At 58.2% G+C, this 20,796-nt stretch overlaps 5 protein-coding genes across 5 annotated transcripts; 4 read left to right on the top strand and 1 right to left on the bottom strand.

Moving 5' to 3' along the window:
* Positions 1-2,180: 2,180 nt before the first annotated feature.
* On the top strand, positions 2,181-4,303 carry BJ171DRAFT_419796 (kinase-like domain-containing protein; the record flags this gene model as incomplete). Its single annotated transcript, XM_053107406.1, has 8 exons — positions 2,181-2,408; positions 2,724-2,819; positions 2,949-3,046; positions 3,242-3,315; positions 3,420-3,556; positions 3,675-3,736; positions 3,861-3,993; positions 4,160-4,303. 8 exons carry the CDS (start codon positions 2,181-2,183, stop codon positions 4,301-4,303), a joined length of 972 nt encoding a protein of 323 aa, XP_052970436.1.
* A 130-nt stretch (positions 4,304-4,433) lies between these two features.
* Positions 4,434-5,015, top strand: BJ171DRAFT_238711 (uncharacterized protein). Its single transcript, XM_053106614.1, has one exon. The coding sequence runs from the start codon at positions 4,563-4,565 to the stop codon at positions 4,875-4,877; it is 315 nt and encodes a 104-aa protein (XP_052970435.1). The 5' UTR covers positions 4,434-4,562; the 3' UTR covers positions 4,878-5,015.
* Positions 5,016-5,801: 786 nt separating this feature from the next.
* BJ171DRAFT_238705 (Dolichyl-phosphate-mannose-protein mannosyltransferase-domain-containing protein) lies at positions 5,802-10,042 on the top strand. Its single transcript, XM_053106613.1, has 9 exons — positions 5,802-6,216; positions 6,370-6,506; positions 6,690-6,994; positions 7,173-7,281; positions 7,447-7,512; positions 7,636-7,732; positions 7,896-8,079; positions 8,232-8,852; positions 9,031-10,042. Exons 1-9 carry the CDS (start codon positions 6,097-6,099, stop codon positions 9,747-9,749), a joined length of 2,358 nt encoding a protein of 785 aa, XP_052970434.1. The 5' UTR covers positions 5,802-6,096; the 3' UTR covers positions 9,750-10,042.
* A 4,089-nt stretch (positions 10,043-14,131) lies between these two features.
* On the bottom strand, positions 14,132-17,522 carry BJ171DRAFT_238669 (uncharacterized protein). Its single transcript, XM_053106612.1, has 12 exons — positions 17,374-17,522; positions 17,019-17,095; positions 16,708-16,843; positions 16,444-16,544; positions 16,000-16,331; positions 15,715-15,850; positions 15,338-15,536; positions 15,146-15,221; positions 14,926-15,038; positions 14,676-14,752; positions 14,451-14,540; positions 14,132-14,324 (listed from the first exon to the last, which is right to left on the bottom strand). The coding sequence occupies exons 1-12, from the start codon at positions 17,459-17,461 to the stop codon at positions 14,262-14,264; spliced, it is 1,488 nt and encodes a 495-aa protein (XP_052970433.1). The 5' UTR covers positions 17,462-17,522; the 3' UTR covers positions 14,132-14,261.
* Positions 17,523-18,855: 1,333 nt separating this feature from the next.
* On the top strand, positions 18,856-20,787 carry BJ171DRAFT_565473 (major facilitator family transporter). The gene is made up of 2 exons (XM_053113348.1): positions 18,856-19,767; positions 19,969-20,787. Exons 1-2 carry the CDS (start codon positions 19,002-19,004, stop codon positions 20,613-20,615), a joined length of 1,413 nt encoding a protein of 470 aa, XP_052970432.1. The 5' UTR covers positions 18,856-19,001; the 3' UTR covers positions 20,616-20,787.
* The last annotated feature ends 9 nt before the right edge of the window (positions 20,788-20,796 follow it).

Raw genomic sequence — 20,796 nt, 5'->3', positions numbered from 1 at the left:
AAGGCGAACGAGACAGGAGCCGAGAAGCAGTGCGACACCGAGGGCCACAGAGACTGTGGGCGGCGAGGAGCGAGACGTTGGCGAGAGCGACAAGGCCGCGGTGCAGGGCAAGGGCAGCTGGAGGCTCACAGAGACTGCTGCCGATGGAGTTGTGCTCCGGACGGTGGCTGCTGAGCGCGGCAGGTGCCAGTGGACAGGCCAGTGCGACATGTCGAGCCGCGGTTGGGCGATGGTTGGGCGATAGTGGAACCGGGCTGCGGTTGGGCAGTGACGGAGCTGGGCCAGAGGCCGCGGCAGTGTTATGCGGGCACTGCTTCGGGCAGCTGGTGCAGCGTCGTTTGGCATCGCCGTGCTGCCGTCGCAGTGCTGTTGCCAGCGTTGGAATGCCAGGCCTCAACGTTATTACTCGCATCGGGCTGCCTCGGTCGACACATCGTCGTCACGCTGCAAAAGAAAGGCGCGCTCGTGCCCCTCAGAAAAGGGAAGGGATCGGACGCGTGTGTCCCGCCACGTCGCACGCGCGCACGCGCGCTCGCCCCACCGCGCAGCCGGCTCGACTCGCTGGCTCGAATGACTCGAATGGCTCGATCGGCTTGCTTGGATCGAATGGATCGACTGGATCGAATGTGCGTCGTCTCCTCGGCGCCGCTCTCTGCCTGCCCTCGCTGTTCTCGCCGAGCCGTGGCAACACTCTGTGTCTCCTCGCTCTGCTTCTGCGCCTTCTCGCACTCCTCTCGCCCGCTCTCGCCCCACAGGCGCGCTCCCGCACCAAGGCCCGAATTCGGGCCAATCGCAGCCCGCTGCTCCTTCAGAGTCGGCTTTTTGTTTGGCCATTCTATGCATATTTATACTTTTGCGACTTTCCTGGACCCGCCGCCATGTCTCTGTAGTCGCCTGCATCGCCCTTTTGCATCGCTCGCTTGCATCGCTCTTCTGCTCCGTCCTTCTCCTCCTGCTCGCCTCGCACGGCCACAGGCTCTCCTTGCCCTTCGTTTCCGCCGTCGTCGGCAAACTCCCAGGTACGTTCTCTGATCGGCCCCGGGCGATCGGACCAGCCACCCACTTCCCACCACTGCCAGCCGCTCGTTTGCATCAAAACACCGCCGCATCATCGTGCTGCTGCTTGCTGGCCCCCCCTCCTCTCTCGACCAATTCTACCACCCGCCAGCTCTATTGGCGGATCGACCAGACTCGGCTCAGTTGTCCGGTCCCCAGTGTGGCATGCTGGCTGTCGAGGCAGCCCTTCCAGCATCTTCGTCCCACCCCTTTCGAGACCCAGCCCCCACGTCATCGGTACTCACCGGATTGAAAATCGGCCTCGATCTGCTCCTAACTATCGTGTTTCCGTCATCCTGCCCATTCGACCGCCATCGCACGTCCTTTTATTCTCTGCTGCTCCTCGTGGCGACAGTCGTCCGGTTTCATTCGTTCAGCTTTGTCGATACAGCACCCTTTGCGCTTGCCGGGTTTTCTCGCTCCCATCGCCTTCAGTTCCCCCCCCCGTTCTCCACACTCTCTCCATAGCCATGTCTACCTTCAGTACCGAGATATGGACTCCGGGTCTTTCCAGCACCAACACTCGCCAGTCGCAGTCCCAGGCCAATGGAGCGGCTGCAGCCCCATCGCCAAAACCAGAGCGGAAAACCTCCTCTGCGGGCTCGCTGTTCAAGCCCAAGGCTGCCCCCGGATCCGATCCTGCTCTCTTTGCTCCCGTTCCGCCCAAGAAAAACATCCTCTATCGCATTTTTCATCCGGGCCAGGAAGGCAGCGCCATCGTCGGTCGCTCCCGGAGAACATACGAATCCGGCAGCGAGTCCACCGATGAAGACCAGGGCTACTCGACGGACCAAGCCACCGACGACGAGGGCAACACCCACGTCTTCTCCAGCAAGGACCCCGTTCAGGGTCTTTTCGTCGCTGCTAACGATTCGCAAAAGCCAAAAGAATCGTCGGTGCAGTCGCCCTTCTCCCACCCGGCTTCGGACAGCGAGAGCGAGACCGAGGAGCAGCATCACGACAAGTCCAAGCGCCCTGGCCTCTTGAAGCTGCTCGGCGGCCAGAGCTTCAAGCCCAAAAAGTCCTCGAGCTCGCGCGGCAATTCCTCCAACGAGAACAGCGAGAACAGCGACTCGGACGATGGCTCGGTCCACAAGTCTGACGGCGGGCTCTTCAAGGGTCTCATGAACCCCGGCCTGCGCCGTCCCTCGACCACCTCGCAAAAGGGCTCGGACCACTTTTACGAGTCGAAACACTCGGCCTCCGACACCTCGCTTGCTGAAAAGTACGGCAAGGTGGCGACCGAGCTCGGCCGTGGTGCCAACGCCGTCGTCCGCCTGTGTTGCCCGATGAACTCGGAAAAAAAGTATGCCGTCAAGGAATTCCGCAACCGAAGACGAAATGAGGGCCAGGTAATACCCCCCCCTTCACCCCCCAAAACAGGTTGACGCTGTTTGCACTCGCACTCCATCCCCTGTGCTCCCCTGCCCCTTCGTCGACAGCTTTAGTGCAGCCGCATCCGCTTTTGCGCAGATCGCACCTCGCCGCCCTCCCCCCCATACTGCCGGCGCTGCCTGGCTCGCCCTGGAGCCACCGCCTCTGCATTCGCAATGGCCCTCAGGACGCCATCTCATGACACGTCACGCGCAGTCGCGCTCGGGGCTAATTCTCGGCTTGCTTTCGCTGCGCCCTTCCCCGTCCCGGACGTCAACGCCTCACCGCCACAGAAAGAGTATGTCAAGAAGCTCATTGCCGAGTTCTGCATCAGCTCGACCCTAGACCATCCTAATATCATCAAAACTGTCGACCTGATCAAAGACGAGGTAGCGTCGTTGTCCTCCTGCTGCTGATGTCAGCCCCGCTCCTCTTGCTGTCGGTGTCAGCCCCGCTCCTCTTGTCGAGTCAGCCCAGCTCACCCAATCGCTTTGGACGCTGTTTATCCGGTTATCCAGAAACACAAGTGGTGTGTCGTCATGGAGTACTGTCGCGACGGCGATCTCTACGCCAAGATCCACGCCGGCCAGCTCACCGACCTCTACGAGTCGTATTGGTGTGTATCTCGGTAGCTGGACAGTGCCGGTGTCGGTCTGGTTCTGCCTACGGATTCCTGATTGTGTATCCTTCGCAATCAGCGCACCGCTCTGCCACTCGTCCGGCCGGTCGTCTATGGCTGCCGTCGTTCTCGTCCTTCCCCTCGCCCGTGTCGCTAACTTGACATCACCTCGTGGGCCCTCGTATCCGCCAGCTACTTCCGCCAGCTCATTGAGGGTGTCAAGTATCTGCATAGCATGGGTGTCGCTCACCGTGACTTGAAGCCAGGTACGTCTTTGGCGGATTCTGGCCATCGTGTTGGTAGCGACCCTTGGCACTCGCATGCTCCTTGACAATCACCGAGGCTGATGTCGGGTCCGGCTGTGTTCCAGAAAACCTCCTGTTGGACGACGACGGAAAAATCCTCAAGATCACCGACTTTGGTGTCTCCGAGGTCTTCAAGACGCCCTTTGGCAAGCCCACCAAGGCCAAGGGTCTCTGTGGATCCGGGCCCTATATCGCCCCAGAGGTAGGAGGTCCTTGCCAGTCGTGCTGACGCGGTAGAGTGGCCGAATTTCCGGCGAATATAACTGGCAACCCTGCGTTTGTCGTCTCATTGCTGATTATGATGATGCTCGACATCCTAGGAACACACCGACCCTGAGTATGACTCACAACTGGTCGATATCTGGGCCATGGGCATCATCTTGTAAGTGGTTCTCCCTCACAGGCACCCTGTGGCTCGCGCACAGCTGGGCATCTGCGCCCGTAGGATGGATGGGTTGAATCTATTATGGATGTCGATGACTGATGTCTCGCGCTGCCGCCTTTAGCTACATCATGGTCAACAATGCCATCCCGTGGAGAAGCGCCGAGGAAACCGATGCGCGCTTCAAGTACTATCTCGACCACCGCAGCTCCTTCTGGCCCTTTGAGCAGCTGGCCCCTGGCCCGAGAAAAGTCATTGTAAGCATCGTGGCAGTGCATGCGTGGTGGATGGCATCGCCAGAGATTCTTGGTTGCTTCTGCCTGGTCACCCATTCGCCCTTTTGAGGGTGCAGTGTCGAAGCAGAGTCGCTGACTCATTCTCCATCGCCCGTCTCGCTGTTCGCTCCCACTCAAACCTTCGCAGTACGGCATGCTCGATCCTTCGCCCTTGACGCGATTCTCCCTCGACAAGCTCATCGCGGACGAGTGGATCCAGACTCTCCAGTACTGCACCCCCGAGCGGCAATCCAGCAACCATGTACATACCAAGGGCCCCGGCGCCAACTAAGCGGGATCTGTTCGAGAGGTGCTAGAGCAAGCTGGACGAACAAAGTGGCTGGAACACGAGCTGGATCCATAGACAGGATGTGTGTGTGTGTCGGGAGAAGTGCTTCCCGTGCTGTTTTGTCGTCTGGGTGGCACTCGTCAGGATGGCACTCGTCAGGATGGCATTCATCAAGATGGCACTCATCTGACGTTGCCATGCTTCTTGAGCCCCCATATGTCGGCGCTGTTCGTTTTGCCAACATATTTCATCGGTTTTGTCGATGCAGCAGGCCCTTTTTTCCCTTTTAAATTGCTTTTTGTCTGCCTCTACTGTATTGCTAGTCTCCTTCCTTCCGCCGCCCGCACTGGCGGGTCTCTCATTGGCTGTCCCTGGTTGCAGCAAGTTTGTTCGCTTTGGTCATTTCCTTCCCATCTTCGCCTCGTTGCTCTCTCGTTTGTCTGAGCCTCTCGATACATACACTCCCCTGCCTCTATATCCGCTTGCGATCAACAGCGCCACAAGAAGCTCTACAGTCTATCCAGAAGAAACGGGCCAGTTCCTTCCTGGCTTCAGAGGCCTGAACCCCGCTGACTGACTGTCGGCCCAGCGGGCAGGCCATGGCATTGCACTCCTGTCTTCGTTGGCAATCGCTTTGTTTTGGTTGGTTTCGGGAGCACAGCCTTGAATACACATGGCCGATCTCCTGTGGCGATGATCGACTGGCATACCGAGATCATGTTCCTGGCTGCATTGATGTCTCGATCCCACAGCGTATGGCAGCTTGCACAGCTCCGGACAAAGTGTGGTTTCTCGATATCAAGATACTCGGGTGACTCAAGTCGCTTGGCTTCCCGGCAATGTGAGCACACCTGGGATGTGTTGAACTCGTTCACCGAGCACACATGGATCTTGGAGACGGATCGGTCTGGTGGGCGTCTCTGGTGGTGTATGAACTGCTCAAAGTATTTGGCAAACCTGAGCCTCCTGGGACTGGAAGCATATCCCTTCCCCTGTTTCCAGGATGCATTCCCAAAAGCAATCACCACCTCGGTCTCCCTTGGACATACTTGCTTGGCCATGAATGCGATGAGTGGGTGGGTGTATTCAGGTCACAGTAAACACACTGTCCTGGTTAGAAACGGAGAGTGTCCCATTTCATTTTGGAAACGCTCTAATTGGCCCGCAATGTATCGCACGTATTTGAGTGTCGTCTGCAGTATCGACGGGCTGGGTCCTGGCCGAGAGACGGCGGCTTCGATCTTGCTGGTGCAACGCGTTTCTCGCCTGCCAGGTTCCCAGCCAATCGAAGCCAAGCACGGCGCATTTCTTTGTCTGCTGGCTGCCTCGATCGGCGTCACCCCGTTTCGACCTGCCGCACATCGCCAGCCTCTCCTTCACCCCCCCAGCGATCTGCTGCGTCCGTTCGACATCCGACATCTCCTGCTCGACTGAAGGGTACGCTGACCGAGCTGTCCTCCTCGGAGTTCCCACTGATCCTCGCTCTTGCTCCAGGTTGCGGGAGGCGTCTTTGCTTCTCGATCGCTTGGGTAGCCGTCGGCAATCTGGTCGATGGTCTTGTGGGGGTTAAGAAGGAAAGGGAGTCTTCCCCTCTCCTCCCCCCCCCACCAGTTCCCATTGACTTGCGCCTCCGTTTCCGTTGTGGACTTCCAACCCCGGAGGTCGACGATCTGGCTGTGCCCTTTTCCTCAACGTTTTCTCGAAAGTCGCTCCGGGCACCGCTCTGCCTTGCATATACGCTCCCCCGTGCACTAACCTGACCCTACCGCTCCAGACCCAGATATAGCCGTTCATCCATGTCTTCCGTCACCCAAAGGAAGAAGACCTCGGGTGGGCCCTCCGAGAAGGAGGCCAAGCCCCAGACAAAGCAGCAGCAGCAGCAGCCTGTTGTCAACGACGAGCCCAAGTCAGACAGCGTGAGTATAGCTGGTTGCCGCTGCCGACCAGAAGCGAGCAGTCTCCGCACCGATTGGTGCCCCCCCCTCCTTTCTCTGCCCTCTGCATGGCCGTCTCCAGCACTCGGGAGACTCACACCCTCCTCCGCTGTATCGCGATATGTCCTTCGTTAGGAGAAGCCCGAAAAGGTCAAGGCCCAGCAGAAGGCCAAGGCAGCCACCGAATACTACTACCACATCGGCCTGCTGGTTGTGACGGCCCTTGCCTTTGCCACCCGTGTCTACAGCATCCAGGATCCCGCCCAAGTCGTGTAAGTATCGGAGAACAGCCCGTTGTCTGATCGACATCAAAGTCAGCTCGGCAACGACAGGTGGCCCAGTGGGCTACGCTGGAGGCTAGCCGAATTCGTGCCTTCCACACTTGCACAGCGAGCGATATCTGAGCGCCTGGGCTGACCATGTTTGGCTCGCCCGCCCACTTCTGCCTCTTGCAGCTTCGACGAAGTGCACTTTGGCAAGTTTGCCAGCCATTATCTCCAGCGCACCTACTTTTTCGATGTCCACCCGCCCCTTGGCAAGATGCTCCTGGCGGCTACGGGCTACTGGATCGGCTACGACGGCCACTTCCTCTTTGACAACATCGGCGACGACTACGCAACCAACAACGTGCCCCACATTGGCCTCCGCTTATTCCCTGCTATCTGCGGCTCCCTGATCGTCCCCGTGGCCTATCTGACTCTCAAGGAGATGGGTCTGACCGTTCTGGGCTGTCTCTTTGGCGCCCTCCTGCTCGTGTTTGGTGAGATGATTGTGCTGTCCCGGCGGGCAAAAGATGAGGGGGTGGGACAGGATGATACCGTCTACCGATGTCAGACATAGAAGCGCTTGAATGTGGGGGCTGCCTCGATTCAACTGCCAAGATCCCCAACAGCGGTACCGTTATTACAAGGAACTGACCTTCCAGCTCTCTGCTCCAGACAACTCTCTGATGACCCAGTCTCGTCTCATCCTGCTGGACAGCATGCTCATGCTCTTTGGCGTGCTCTCGATTTACACTTGGGTCAAGTTCTACAAGTACCGCTACGAGTACGTATTTTGGATGCGAGTGTGTGTGTGTCTTCGGCAACTCATTGGGCCGAGCCGTCGGAAGGATCCCGAGCCATCTGCAGCGCGACGATACAGATGAGCGTCGATTGCTCGCCATGGATGCCCACTCATCGATATCCCTCCGCTTCCTTTGTCAAACTACAGGGAGTTCTCCATTCGATGGTGGATCTGGCTCACCCTCACGGGTGTTTCTCTGGCTCTGACTCTCGGGTATGTTCACGACCTTAGGGACGCAAAGCCGCGCCTGCATGTGTTCTCTCCGATCGATGTCGTTCTATGCATCCAGCTGCGTCAACATTACTCGTGCTGACCCATCTCCTCTGCGCTGTGCAGCGTCAAGATGGTCGGTCTCTTTTCCATCGGCACCGTCGGAATTGCTGTCCTCTTTGATCTGTGGCGCCTACTTGACTACCGACGTGGGGTCTCCCTGGTAAGTGTGCACCATCGGTTTGGCCTTTACTTCGGCCTCAGAGCCTCTGTTGCAGTCCATCGCCCATATCGCCCTATCCAGACCCTGACTCGACGCACTATTGCGAGGCCTATATGCTGATCCAGTCCATTGTCCGCTCTCGACTCTCCCAACCGTGCCACAGAGCCGATTCAGCCAGCACTTTGCCGCTCGCGCCCTCTGCCTCATCATTCTGCCCATCACCCTCTACCTCTCGTTCTTCTACATCCACTTTGCCATCCTGACCCACAGCGGTCCCGGCGATGCCTTCATGAGCCACAAATTCCAGGCCGAACTTATTGGCAACTCGATGAACCAAGCCCGCACCAGTGAGTTTGCGTTTGTACAAGCTGGGCTGAAGAGCGGACTCTTTGATGTCACAGGGATATTTGTCTTGTAGCCATCGGCCTTTGGTTTCAAGGCTGCGTCCTCATCCGAGATACTCACACTGCATGCTCCTCTTGCCGCTCTCGTCATTCAGTTCCTCTCGTGTTCAACTCCACCGTCCGCTTCCGCCACCGCAACACCAATGTTTTCCTCCACTCCCACGCCGAGAACTACCCGCTCCGCTACGAGGATGAGCGCGTCAGCAGCCAGGGCCAGCAAGTCACAGGCTATTCGCACGAGGATGTCAACGACGACTGGATCATCGAGCCTATTGACCCTGCTCTGCTTGAGGGTGCGCATACGTACCACTGGAATGGCGAGGAGCTCAGGAAGGGATACCGCTACGTCAAGAACAGCGACCTCGTCCGCCTCAAGCATGCCGGCACCAACTCGTATCTCCTGACCCACGACGTTGCCTCCAGCTTGATGTCGACGCATATGGAGATGACCACCATCAGCGACCCGCTCGAGCGCTACGACGAGACGGTCTGGAGAATCGAGGTCATCGACGCCGATGCTGGCAGCTACAAGATCCGTGCCAAGCGCAACACCATCCGCATCGTCAGCCACACCCACAATGTCGCTGTGCACTCCCACAAGGGCACTCTTCCCGACTGGGGCTTCAGCCAACAGGAGATCAACGGAAACAAGAACCTCAAAGAAGTTGCCAACAACTGGTACATCGACTCGGTCAGCCACTCTGCCTTTGTCGACGGTATGTTGGATGTCGGTGCTGCTTGACGGCCGTGATGGACCTGCTCGGCATCTCTGGTGTGAATCGTGTCCATGCGATGACGGGGCACCGCGGCTGGCACGGATCAGACTCGATGGCGGACACTGATTTATGGTCTATGGATTTCCTGTCCCCGCGTGCCCGATACGCTGCCGTCCAGGCTTCGAACCCGAAGAGGAGACTGTTCATGAGGCCCCGCCCAAGCTGTCGTTCCTGCAAAAGTTCCTTGAGCTGCAGCAGCTGATGATCCAACACAATGCCGGCCTGACCACGCCGCACCCGTACTCGTCCACCCCGATCACCTGGCCGTTTGTCCTCCGCGGCATCTCCTTCTGGGAAACCAAGGAGGGTCTCAAGCAGATTTACCTGCTCGGCAACCCGCTGATCTGGTGGCTCGCGATCGTCTGCACCTTCCTGTACATGATGCTCTGGATCATTGACCAGATCCTCCTCCGCCGGGGCATCGACGACTACGGCGCCCACGTCCGCCGTTGGTGGGGCAACACCGCGGGCTATCTGCTCCTGGCTTGGCTCCTCCACTACCTGCCCTTCTTCCTGATGGGTCGCTGCCTGTTCCTGCACCACTACCTCCCCTCATTCATCTTCTCGGTCATGCTCACGGCCGTGATGTTTGACTTTATCGGCCGCGTCGTCAGCGAGGAGGCCGCCAACCGAAGAACGGACTACCGAACGCCCATGTCCAAGTGGATGAAGAAGCAGGCCGGTGTCATTTACACCATCACGACTGTGGTCACGCTCGCGATCTGCATTGGCTCGTTCTTCTTCTTTGCTCCGCTCACGTACGGCACAGGCTTCCCTGACCAGGCGACCCTCCGCACTCGCAAGTGGTTCGACAGCTGGGATCTGCAGCACGCCTAAGAGCGAGAAGTTTGCTTGTGGACGGTATGAACAAAGAGCCAAGCCGGTTTGCTGCCAAGGCACTGAGCTTTTGTGCTCTGAAGCTAGGCCTCTCTTGGCTGTCTCCCCCCCTATCTCGCTCTAGTTTCCATTCAGCCCCTACCTTTCTCTTCTACTTCCACTCTCCCCCCCCCCGAATCCCGTTGCGATCTCTGTAATAATTGTGTAATAGAGAATGCCTTCCGGGGGGCGTGCCCGTGGTATTTACGGGCGATCAAATTAAAAACGGGACACCCGGGTTTTGACCATTCATCGAATATTTTGTTACCCAATGTTATCGCGCGCTGGCCATGACCATTCGCCACACATCCGACTTTCGCACCGCCGCATTGCGATGCTACGATCTCATCCATAGCCTGCGTAAGGTTGCCTCCATATTCAGTGTATCCAAGAGCACCATCCATCGATGGCACCGAGGATGCAAGCTGGATGACCCATCCCGGGTCCCAGCTCGCAGATCCACTTTCTTCGAGCAGGCATGTCCAGTCATTCGCACCCTGATTGAACAGGACCCGTTCCAGACTGGTCCTGTGTTGCGATGCAAGCTCGAGTCCATCCTCCAGAGGAAAGTATCACTCTCACTCTGCCACACTGCCATCCACCGAGCAGGTCTCTCACACAAGAGGGCAACACACCTCTACAAGTCCAAGCGACTGGATGAGCGAGTGGCACAGTTCAGGGACCAGGTCCGCTCCATCGACCCACGACGATTCGTTTTTGTCGACGAGACAGGGTTCAGGAGATCCATTTTTCCTCTTTACGGGTACTCACTGAAGGGTGCTCCTCTTCGCCAGCGCAATCACATGAAACACAAGTCTGTCTCGGCTGCATTTGCCATCAACCACTCTGGTGTGCTGCATCGCATGTACATCCCCACATCATTCAAGACACACTCGATGGTCGAGTTCTTTGAGCGAGCGACCCTCCCAGATGACTCTGTGGTTGTGATGGACAATGTCAGCATGCACAAGACAATGGCTGTCCTGGACTGCATCGAGCACCGAGGATGGTCAGTGATCTTCACCCCACCTGCCTCGCCCGACTTCAATCCCATCGAGAACTTCTTTGGGGTTGAGTCCCCATCATTTTGGGGTTTAGTCCCCATCAATTTTGGGGTTGAGTTCCTCCAATCACGCCGCCATTTTGACGCTCAAATCCCTGGCTTGAACCTCTCGGCGATTTTTGAACAGGGTCACTTCCCCAACCAGCCCGCAACGACGGGTTCCTGCTCTTGGGTATAAATGCCACACCTTCGTCCTGCTGCTTTCTTCCCTCATCTCGCCTTGATCTGATCATCGCGCTATTGCACGATAAAAAAAAGTCTCTGCTCTGACCAGTACCACTGGCAGGCATCCAGCATCCTCTGCCCCCATGCCTCCGAAGCGTAAGGGTACCGGTGATGGCCAGCCTCGGCCACCCAGGCCCAAGAAAGCCAAGTCACAGTCGGAGCCTGTCTCTGGTTCGTATTCTGATCTCACGCATGCTTGGTCGTCTGTTGCTCCGTCGCTCACCACCACTGCTTCTGCAGATCCAATGGATGTCGATCCCACCGAGCCTGGTCCATCTACTTCCTCGAGTACCGGCAAGCGATGTCGCCAGTGCGATGGCACCGATCACGAACGTTGCAACACCAACAAGTGTCCAAAATACCGGCCCCTCAAGAGTTCTGTCGTCCCACTCGTGGATGGAAGGTCATCCGCCCCTCAGTTCGGCTGCTTCAAGCAGACGATGGATGGCTGTTGTCTCAATCCCGCTCTCCGCGACAAGATCCAGGCCACCGTCGAGGCCATGACCCAGATCCAGTTCGAGGCATCCAGGCTGCTCAACCTGCACATCCTCCGGTGCATCGAGCAGGATCTTCCCGTCCCTGTCATCTCCAAGTCCACCCCTGCTTTCATCCGCCAATGCTTCAAGATCGTCCAGGCCGGTGCCCTCTCGACGGCCAGGGATACCAAGAAATACAACGAGCATCTGGTCGCTTCCTTTCGCGACTACCAGACCACTCGGCACGCAGACCTGCCTCCGGCCCCTCGTCTGCCTGATGGTGCTCACAGTCAGCTTCTCACACTGGCTGTCAATGCCTATGCCACCAACTGCACCACCCACCTCAACCTGGCATACTGGCGACTCCTTCGCCGCTTCTGCGCTGCCGTCTTCCCAGCCAACAAGCACAAGCACGACGCCATCGAGGCTTGTCTTGAGCTCTTCGAGAAACCAGGGCAGACTCCACCCAAGGCCGATCTCGAGTTCCTCTATCCAGACTTTGGCCACGTCCTGGACGAGTTTCGGTACAGCAGCGACCAGGACCGCTTCCGGGCCCTCCATCGCCTCTCACACCATGTGAGAATCCTCGCCCGAGACAAGATGGTCGACAATGTCCACAAGTGGATCGACTGTGACATGCCCGCCCTCCGAGTCACCGAGCTGCAGCGCCAGGCCAAGCTGGACGAGCTCACTGCCCGAGGCATTCCCTCCGACGACAAGAGGTTCACCACGGCCAAGTCTGAGCTCGGCACCACCAATTCCAAGATCAACAAGCTGGCCGCCAGGATCAAGTGGGCCCTCAAGCAGCTCGCTCTGGACACTCCTCCGGCCGTGTGCACGATGGTCCCTCTGTGCACCACCAAGGCCAAGTACATCAAGATCGACACGGTCACTCTTTGGAATCTCCTGGGTCCAAAGAAGCGCCTTGGACTCACCTGGGACATGCTCAAGGAAGAAGGTGAGGACGGTGTCAACAACCAGGATCGTCTCTGGCGCAGTTGCTTCAAGCTGCGTAGTTCCCTCTTCCAAGAGCGGGACGTGAACAAGAAGCTGTTCAACTACGAGATCAGCACCGATTGGCATTGGATGCACCATCGGCCTCGTCAAGTTTGTGCCTCGAACCGATCACACCGAGACCATCGAGCCTCCTCCGACTGCCGAACAGCGCATCCAGGCCCACATCGGTGACCCAGACCCCAACCGCACCACTTGGATTGGCATCGATCCTGGAGTCGGCTCCATCTTCACGGCGGTCATCCAAGCACCGGGCCACCAAGACGAGGTGGTCTCGTTCTCCAATGGCCACTACCAGCACATGTGTGGCCATACGTCCAACACCAAGTGGCACAATATCATGAAGTATCGACTCAGCATCGAGACCTGGATGTCGACCACTCCCTCGCCCAAGGTGTCGTCCTCGGAGGCTTTCAAGGTCCATCTCACCCATGTCCTGCGACCGGAGCTGCGAGTGCAGCTCGACTTCCACCTTGGCAAGAAGGCCCGTCACCATCGATTCACGGGCCACAAGAGGCGCCAAGTGGCCGTCGACAGGATGTGCAAGGCCGTCCTGAAGCACGCCCCGAGGGAGAAGGATGTGGTGATCGCCTTTGGCAATGCGTCATGGCGACAGGGCAAGGGCTATGCATCCAGCCCTCGGAGGCAGCGGTTCGCTCGGTACTTTGAGCAGTTCGAGCACCACCGACGCCACCCACATCGCCCTCACGGAAGCGTCAAGGTAGTCTCGACGAACGAGTTCAACACCTCGCAAGTGTGCTCCAAGTGCCTGGAGCCAGTTCGGTTGGAAGGACTCGATGCGCCCAGCGTTGCGAATTCCCACTTTGTCAGGAGCTGCAAGAATCCCAGCTGCCGGACGGTGTGGAATCGCGACGTCAATGCGGCGCGCAACATGATCACAGTATGCAGGTCGATTGTGGAGATCGGAGAGCGACCGGCGGTCTTCACTCGGAGGCTGCCAAAGTGATCTGTTTTATTTATTGTGGCTTTGCTTGACGCAAGCACAGCACATACTACATGTTCATGGAAACGGCTATATTGTCCCGTTTTTTTCTGAATAAAGTGTACCAAAGACCGAGCAGACCGACTGATCCGCGGTGGCGGCGGCGGCAGCAGCAGCAGCTGAACGTGAACCAGAACCAGAGCCAAAACCTCCTCTTGCTATGCCGGGCCCATTTGTGTTTGTGAGACTCTGGGTTTGCGACGGCAATGTCTTTTCCAGCTGCAGTTCTCAGAGGAGCTGTGTTGATATATGAAGGCGAGGTGCGAGCGAATGGCAGGGCAAACGATCTGCAGACAAACTCAAGAAAAGTAAAGTGAAGAGGGAGAAAACAAAAGGGATAAAAGGGGGGCGGCGGCGGAGACTCGAAGCGCGGCGGCAGGTGTGGTGGCGTTTCCGCACTCGAAAACAGCAAGCAGCGGTGGATGAATGTCATCCCTGCTCTCTGCCTCCTTTGGTCGCTTCAGGCAGTGGAGAAAAGCACTCCTTTTCCCACCCTCTTTCTCCTTGGGATCATCTCGATACACGCGAAGAGGGACAAAGCATCAAATGCGAGCGGTGTAAGAATTGAAAGAAAAGCAAGCGTCGTCGTCAAGTGCCGATTCGCTGGGAAGGAATGCTCAGAGAATGAGGAGAAATGAGGGGAGGGGGATGGCGGACCGAGGAACGAGTGCAAGCTGCGCCGGGTCGTGCGCTTAGAAGTGGATGGGCTTGTCGTAGGCGGCCATGCAGGCTTCCTTGAAGGCCTCAGAGAGGGTCTAAGGTGGAGAGACAGGAATTTGTTTCAGAGCAAAGACCGAAGACATCGCCAGTCAAGACTGCCCGGCAGCAGCAAGCACACAGGTTCGGCCAACACCGAGGACAGCGGCAGCAACAACACTTACGGGATGGGCGTGGCAGGTACGGGCAACATCCTCGCTAGAGGCACCGTACTCCAGAGCCAGGACAGCCTCGGCAATCATTTCACCGGCGTTCTGGCGAAATAAAGTTCATCGATAGAAGGGGGGAAAACAATGTCGGCGGATTATTGCAAACCAAGGAGCAGCAGACAATCTCGACACCTCGACAGCGGGGTCCGTGGGGCAGGCAGGGCGACACGCAGTACTTACGGGGCCGAGGATGTGGGCACCAAGGATGCGGTCGGTCTTGGCATCAGAGATGATCTTGATGAGGCCATCAAAGTCATCTTCGGGAGCCACCAGGAAACAACAGAGATTCGAAACAGATGGGCGAGGAAGCACCGCGGACACGGAGACGTCAGTCATGCTCCAGCAACGGCGAGGAGGGCAGCGAGCAGAGCATCGGATCGGGCGGCGGCGATGCATCATCAAAGCAGCTTGGTGGAGCTCTCAATCATACCGATAGTCTTGGCGCGGCTGTTGGCGACGAAGGGGAAGGAGCCGACGCGGTACTCAACACCGGCAGCCTTGACCTCAGCCTCGTTCTTTCCGACCCAGGCAACCTCGGGCCAGCTATGCGCATCGTGTAGAAGAGAGAGCACGTCAGCTGGATGGTCGCAGAGAAAGCGGGGGCAGCGGGGGCAGATCTGAGGGATCTTGGACAACCCTTGACAACTTACGTGTAGACGACAGAGGGAATGGCCTCGTAGTTGACGTGTCCATGAGATCCGTTGATGTACTCGACGGCAGCGATGCCTATGGGCCGGGAGTAAGGCAAGAAGGGATATGCGCGAGCGATTTGTCAGTCCAGCGAAAGCCTTGACGGAGATCGTGCTCATTTGGGGTGAGAATACAGGGATGCGCTGGCTTACCCTCCTCCTCGGCCTTATGGGCAAGCATAGGGCCGGCGATGACATCGCCAATGGCGCGGATGCTGGGAACGTTGGTCTTGAATTCCGAGTCGGCGACGATGCGGCCACGGTTGTCGACCTCGACACCAACGCTCTCAAGACCGAGGCCCTCGGTGAAGGGCTTGCGGCCGATGGACAGAAGAACGACATCGACGGTGATCTAGGCACCACCAGCGAGGCGCGTTACAACAATGCGACCGGGAAGGGCAGCAAGCGGCGACGAGACACCTTGTACAAATGGTGCCTGGTCGGATGTGCTTGCGGCAGAGCCTCTGGGAATCCCGCTCGGCCCAGCAGCTCGTTTGGAGTTCGCTTCGGAGGCACACACAAACACTTACGGTCTCCTGAGCACCGCCGGTAGCGGGCTCGACGACAACATCGACCTTGCCGTCAGCGTTCTTCTTGGCCGAGATGACCTTGGTGGAGCACTTGAAGTCCATGCCCTGCTTGGTCAGGATCTTCTGGAAGCTCTTACTAAGAGCACAGCGAGTAAAGACAAAGTCAGAAAGGTGGGCCACCGGGTACGATAACTGCGGGGCCAGGAGGTTGCATTTCATTGGATCATATAGCCATGCCGAGGCATCAGCCACGACTGCACCAACCGGACGATCCCAGCGACTTACGCAATGTCAGAGTCCATGCCAGCGCCGATCTCCTTGTTGTACTCGACGACGCTAACTTTGGCACCGAGGCGGTTCCAGACCGAACCAAGCTCGAGACCGATGACACCGCCGCCAATGACCATCAGCTTCTCGGGGACCTTCTTGAGCGAGAGGGCGCCGGTGGAGCTGACAATGACCTCCTCGTCGATGGTAATGCCGGGGAAGCCAGCGACATCGGAACCGGTGGCGATGATGACGTTTTTGGTCTTGAGAACAGACTTGCCACCGTCGTTGAGGTCCACCTCGATTTCGTTGGGGCTGACGAGCTTGCCCCAGCCCTTGACGTAGTCGGCCTGCAGCAGATAGACAGGAATGGGTCAGCACACACACATAGCAGTAGCAGGGCAACACATCACAGCTGTGGGCGAGCACGTCCCAACATATGCAATAGTTGTGCGTTCTTGCCTTGTTCTTCTTCAGGAGGCCCTCGACACCGCGGGTGAGAGTGGTGACGGACTTATCCTTTGACTTGATCATCTGGTCGAGGTTGAGCGAAACGCCGGCGACTAGACAGCACGATGATGGTGGCAGGAAAGCCAAGTTTGGCTGTTAGAGAGGCGGAAGGAAGCCTGGTCGTAACAAGCTGATATGGGGAAGGTACTGCACGTAGCAGAAAAGCGGGATACTGTTTTGCGGCCACAGGAACAAACGGGGTGTGGGCTTACGCACCATCAATACCGCGCTTCTTGAAGTCGTGCTGGGCCTGGTGGAAGAGGTGCGAGTTGTGGAGGAGGGACTTGGAGGGAATGCAGCCGACGTTCAGGCAGGTTCCGCCAAGGGCACCGCGCTTCTCAACACAGGCAGTCTAGAACGAGCAACATGGAGGAAGGTTAGTCTCGACCATTGGGCATATGAACAATGTCTGTGCTGCCGGGTGAAGGCTGGCGGCTTTCGGGGATGAATCGCACGAGCCGCGGAGCTGTGTGCGGATGATGCTGGCGTCAACGGGCGGGCATTGACACTGCTTGCTCGATGCTGACCTTGAGACCGAGCTGGGCAGCCTTGATGGCAGCAACGTAGCCGCCGGGACCACCGCCAATGACGACGACATCGTACTCTGCAGCGATAATAGATCGGGGTTCGCCAAGCGACGATCGCAGACGAGCATTTTCGGGAGGCCGGACCATATGCAGTTGGATATCCCAGAGCGTGGCATTCGATCCAGGGTGCAATTCCACGGCATGCCAAGCGAGACCAATGAGTCAGCAGAGGGCGTGGCAGATCCAGTGAGAGAGGCGATCAAAGGTTGGACGCTGGATGGCGGAAAGAGTGCAGTTGCTTGATGCAGCGACAGGCGCGTCAACAGCAGAGCCATGGAGCGAGGACACAACGCACCGGTCGAGGCCGAGGAGTACGATCGAATGGCCAGGGATCGGAAGGAGACGTGCTGGACGGCCTTGCGGAGGGTCAGGAAGGAAGACATGCTGGGCGATGGCGACGAGAGCCTGTGGACGAAAGCGGCCAGCGACCCGGTGCAGCCACGGGCCTTTTTGAAGGACGACCCAAGCCCGGATGGCGATGGCGAATGGAGGCCGTTCTCGCCGCAGCCGGGAGCCGCTCTCTGCTGCCCGCGCACGCCCTCGCTGGCGGCACAGACAGCCACAGTGGACTGCGCGCGGTGTGTGCTCTCGCTCCGGGCTCTCGCTGCGGCCCTCGCTCGGTTTGCGTTTTCTTTTTTTCGCAGGAATCGGCTCGGGCCGCAAGCCGGGACGGAGGCCGCTGACGTAAGCCGCAGCTTCCCCAAAGCCCGCAGGACGAGGGCAAGGGCGAGGGTTGCCAGCGGCGATGGGCGGTGCTTTGCCGATGGATGTGGATGTGGATGTGGATGTGGATGTGGATGTGGATGTGGATGTGGATGTGGATGTGGATGTGGATGTGGATGTGGATGTGGATGTGGATGTGGATGTGGATGTGGATGTGGATGTGGATGTGGATGTGGATGTGGATGTGGATGTGGATGTGGATGTGGATGTGGATGTGGATGTGGATGTGGATGTGGGTGTGGATGTGGATGTGGGTGTGGATGTGTGGGTTTGTCAGCGGCGCTGCATCGACAGAACGATTGCACATCATTGTATATCATTGCATCCCATTGCATCCCATAGCACCTCATGCATGACACTTCGATGGTCAACAAGCACAGCCATGCACAGACAGAGGCACAGGCGGCACATCCAGGACATGACAAATGATCATGGCCAGTGTTTCGTTCTGTCGGCGCAGCACCAGGGCGGTCCTGCTCTTCCTGGGATGGAATCGCTTCGTTGTGGTCGATCCAACTCTGCCTGCCTGCCTGCCCACCCTCTTTCAAGCCCTCGCCCTCGTCCATCTCTGAACGGCTATTGCTCGCCTGGGCTTGTTCATGCCCCGCTGTTTGCAACATGACCAGTGCTCCTCCACCCCCCAGTCCCCTCCGAACCATCACCACCGCCAGCCCGGTCCAAACATCCGGTCAACTGTCATGCGGCCGACAAGGCGCTCGCCCCACAGCCACACCCCGTCTTGGTCTGTTCCATGGCCACTCGGCTCGGGTCGGCAGTTCCGCAAGCCCCGGTGACCGCCTGTGGCATGAACCCAAATGCCCCGTCTCATTGCTGTATCCAAATCCGGCACCCGGCCTCGCACATCTGCCGCACATGTCCGGCATTTTCTGGCCGCGCGCGCTTGCAGTGCCCCCCCCGCTCCACTGCATTCTGGAGAGCCACCACGAGCAGCAACAGCAGCAACAGCAGCAACAGCAGCAACAGCAGCAACAGCAGCAACAGCAGCAACAGCAGCAGCCACAGCGCCTCAGCAGCACAGGCCGGCGGCGGTGATGGTGGTGGTGGAGGGGGAGGAAGAGTGGAATTCCGCCGGTTCCTCATATAAAGCCCCTCGCCCACCACCGCTCCATCATCATCATCATCCACCACCCGCCTTTTCCGCTCCGTTCTGCCACTGCCCTCGCCAAGGCATCCGCCGCCATGTCTGACGCCGTAACAAAGCATCTGTCGCGTGCCGAGGTCTTCAGGATCATCATCGGTTCCTCGCTCGGAACGGTCATCGAGTGGTATGACTTTTTCCTGTTTGCCTCCATCGGCTCGACAATCGCCCCGAGGTTCTACGACACCAAGACCGCCCTTGGCAACGTCATTGCGCTCCTGGGCGCCTTTGCCATCGGCTTTGTCTTCCGTCCCATCGGCGCCGTGCTCTTTGGCTTCCTCGGCGACCGCACCGGCCGCAAGAAGACCTTCCTCATCACGCTGTTCCTTATGGGCACCTGCACCACCCTGATCGGCTGCCTTCCCACTATCGATATGATCGGCCCCACCGCCGGTGTCCTGCTGATCGTCTTGCGGGTCGTCCAGGGCTTGGCCCTCGGCGGCGAATACGGCGGCGCTGCCACCTATGTTGCCGAACACTCGCCAATCCGCAAGCGTGGCTACTACACCTCCTATCTGCAGACCACCGCCGCTATTGGCTACATGCTGTCGCTCATTGTCATCCTGATCTGCCAAAAGTGCATGAGCGGCACCGCCTTCACCGTGTGGGGCTGGCGCATTCCCTTCCTGCTCTCCATCTTCCTCGTCGGCGCCTCCCTCTATATCCGCATGAAGATGGACGAGTCGCCCATCTTCCAGGCTCTCAAGGCAGAAGGCAAGGTCGCCCGCAACCCGTTTGCCAAGTGCTTCACCAGATACAACCTCCGCGCCATCGCCATCGGCACCATCGGCGCTACCCTGGGCCAAGGTACGTGTCACGCGTGGCCATCGATGGGATGCAACGCCAGAATACCGCAAATCCGTTGCGGCAGCGTCGGTCTGGATCCCAGATGCCGGCCTGTCGGGTCTATCGGGTTGCCTGAAGCGTGGTTCCCTTCGTTTCCTGATCCCCCACCCTTCTCGCCTGCTCACCAACACTGATGCGGATCCGCTCGCTTGCCCCAATCAGGTGTCGTGTCGTATACGGGCCTGCTCTACACCCTGTTCTATCTTCAGACCATCTTCAAGCTGCCAGCAGTCGATGCCAACGTTATCTCGGTTGTCGCCGCCGGACTGTCCTCGCCGGTCTACGTCCTCGTCGGCTGGCTCTCTGATCGATATGGCCGCAAGATCTTTATCCAGGCCGGCTTGATCCTGGCCATCGTTACCCTCTACCCGATCTATCTGCTGATGAACCAGTACCGCTACTACACCGATTCCCAGGCCCTCACCCTCAACCCCAACTACAATCCGTATATGCTCTGCTTCCTGGTGTGGGTCCAGATGCTCTACGGCAGCATCAGCTTTGGAAGCATGGCTGCCTTCTTGGTCGAGCTCTATCCCACCAACGTGCGCTACACCGCGCTCTCGGTTGCCCAGACGCTCGGCGCGGGCATCTTTGGCGGCATCGTCCCTCTGGTTGGCCTCAGCCTTATCAACGCGACCGGCAACCAGTATGCTGGTATCTGGTACCCTCTCGGAGCGTCGGCCCTCTGCCTGATCGTCAACATTTTCTTTGTCCCCGAGACCTTCCGCAACGACATCACCCTGGATGTTCCCTCCGAGGATAAAACTCAATTCGACAGCAGCAGCGTTGAGGCGGTCGCGTCGATTTGATGTGGCTCCGCTTGGGGCGAGTCCTGCCTTGGTTTTACAGCCAATCCAATAAAAAAAACGGGACACCCCCGGATTTTTGGTCGTTGGTGAATGTTATCACCCAAAACATCGCGCGCTGACCATGACTGTTCTGTGATTTGAATCAAGGACGCCATTGCGGGCATCGCTGCCAGCCCAAAAA

The sequence above is a fragment of the Polychytrium aggregatum genome (genome assembly GCF_025602895.1).
Source record: "Polychytrium aggregatum strain JEL109 chromosome Unknown BJ171scaffold_5, whole genome shotgun sequence".
NCBI classification, from domain to species: domain Eukaryota; kingdom Fungi; phylum Chytridiomycota; class Chytridiomycetes; order Polychytriales; genus Polychytrium; species Polychytrium aggregatum.
The sequence above is the reverse complement of the archived record's forward strand: the minus strand, read 5'-3'. Positions and strand labels throughout refer to the sequence as shown.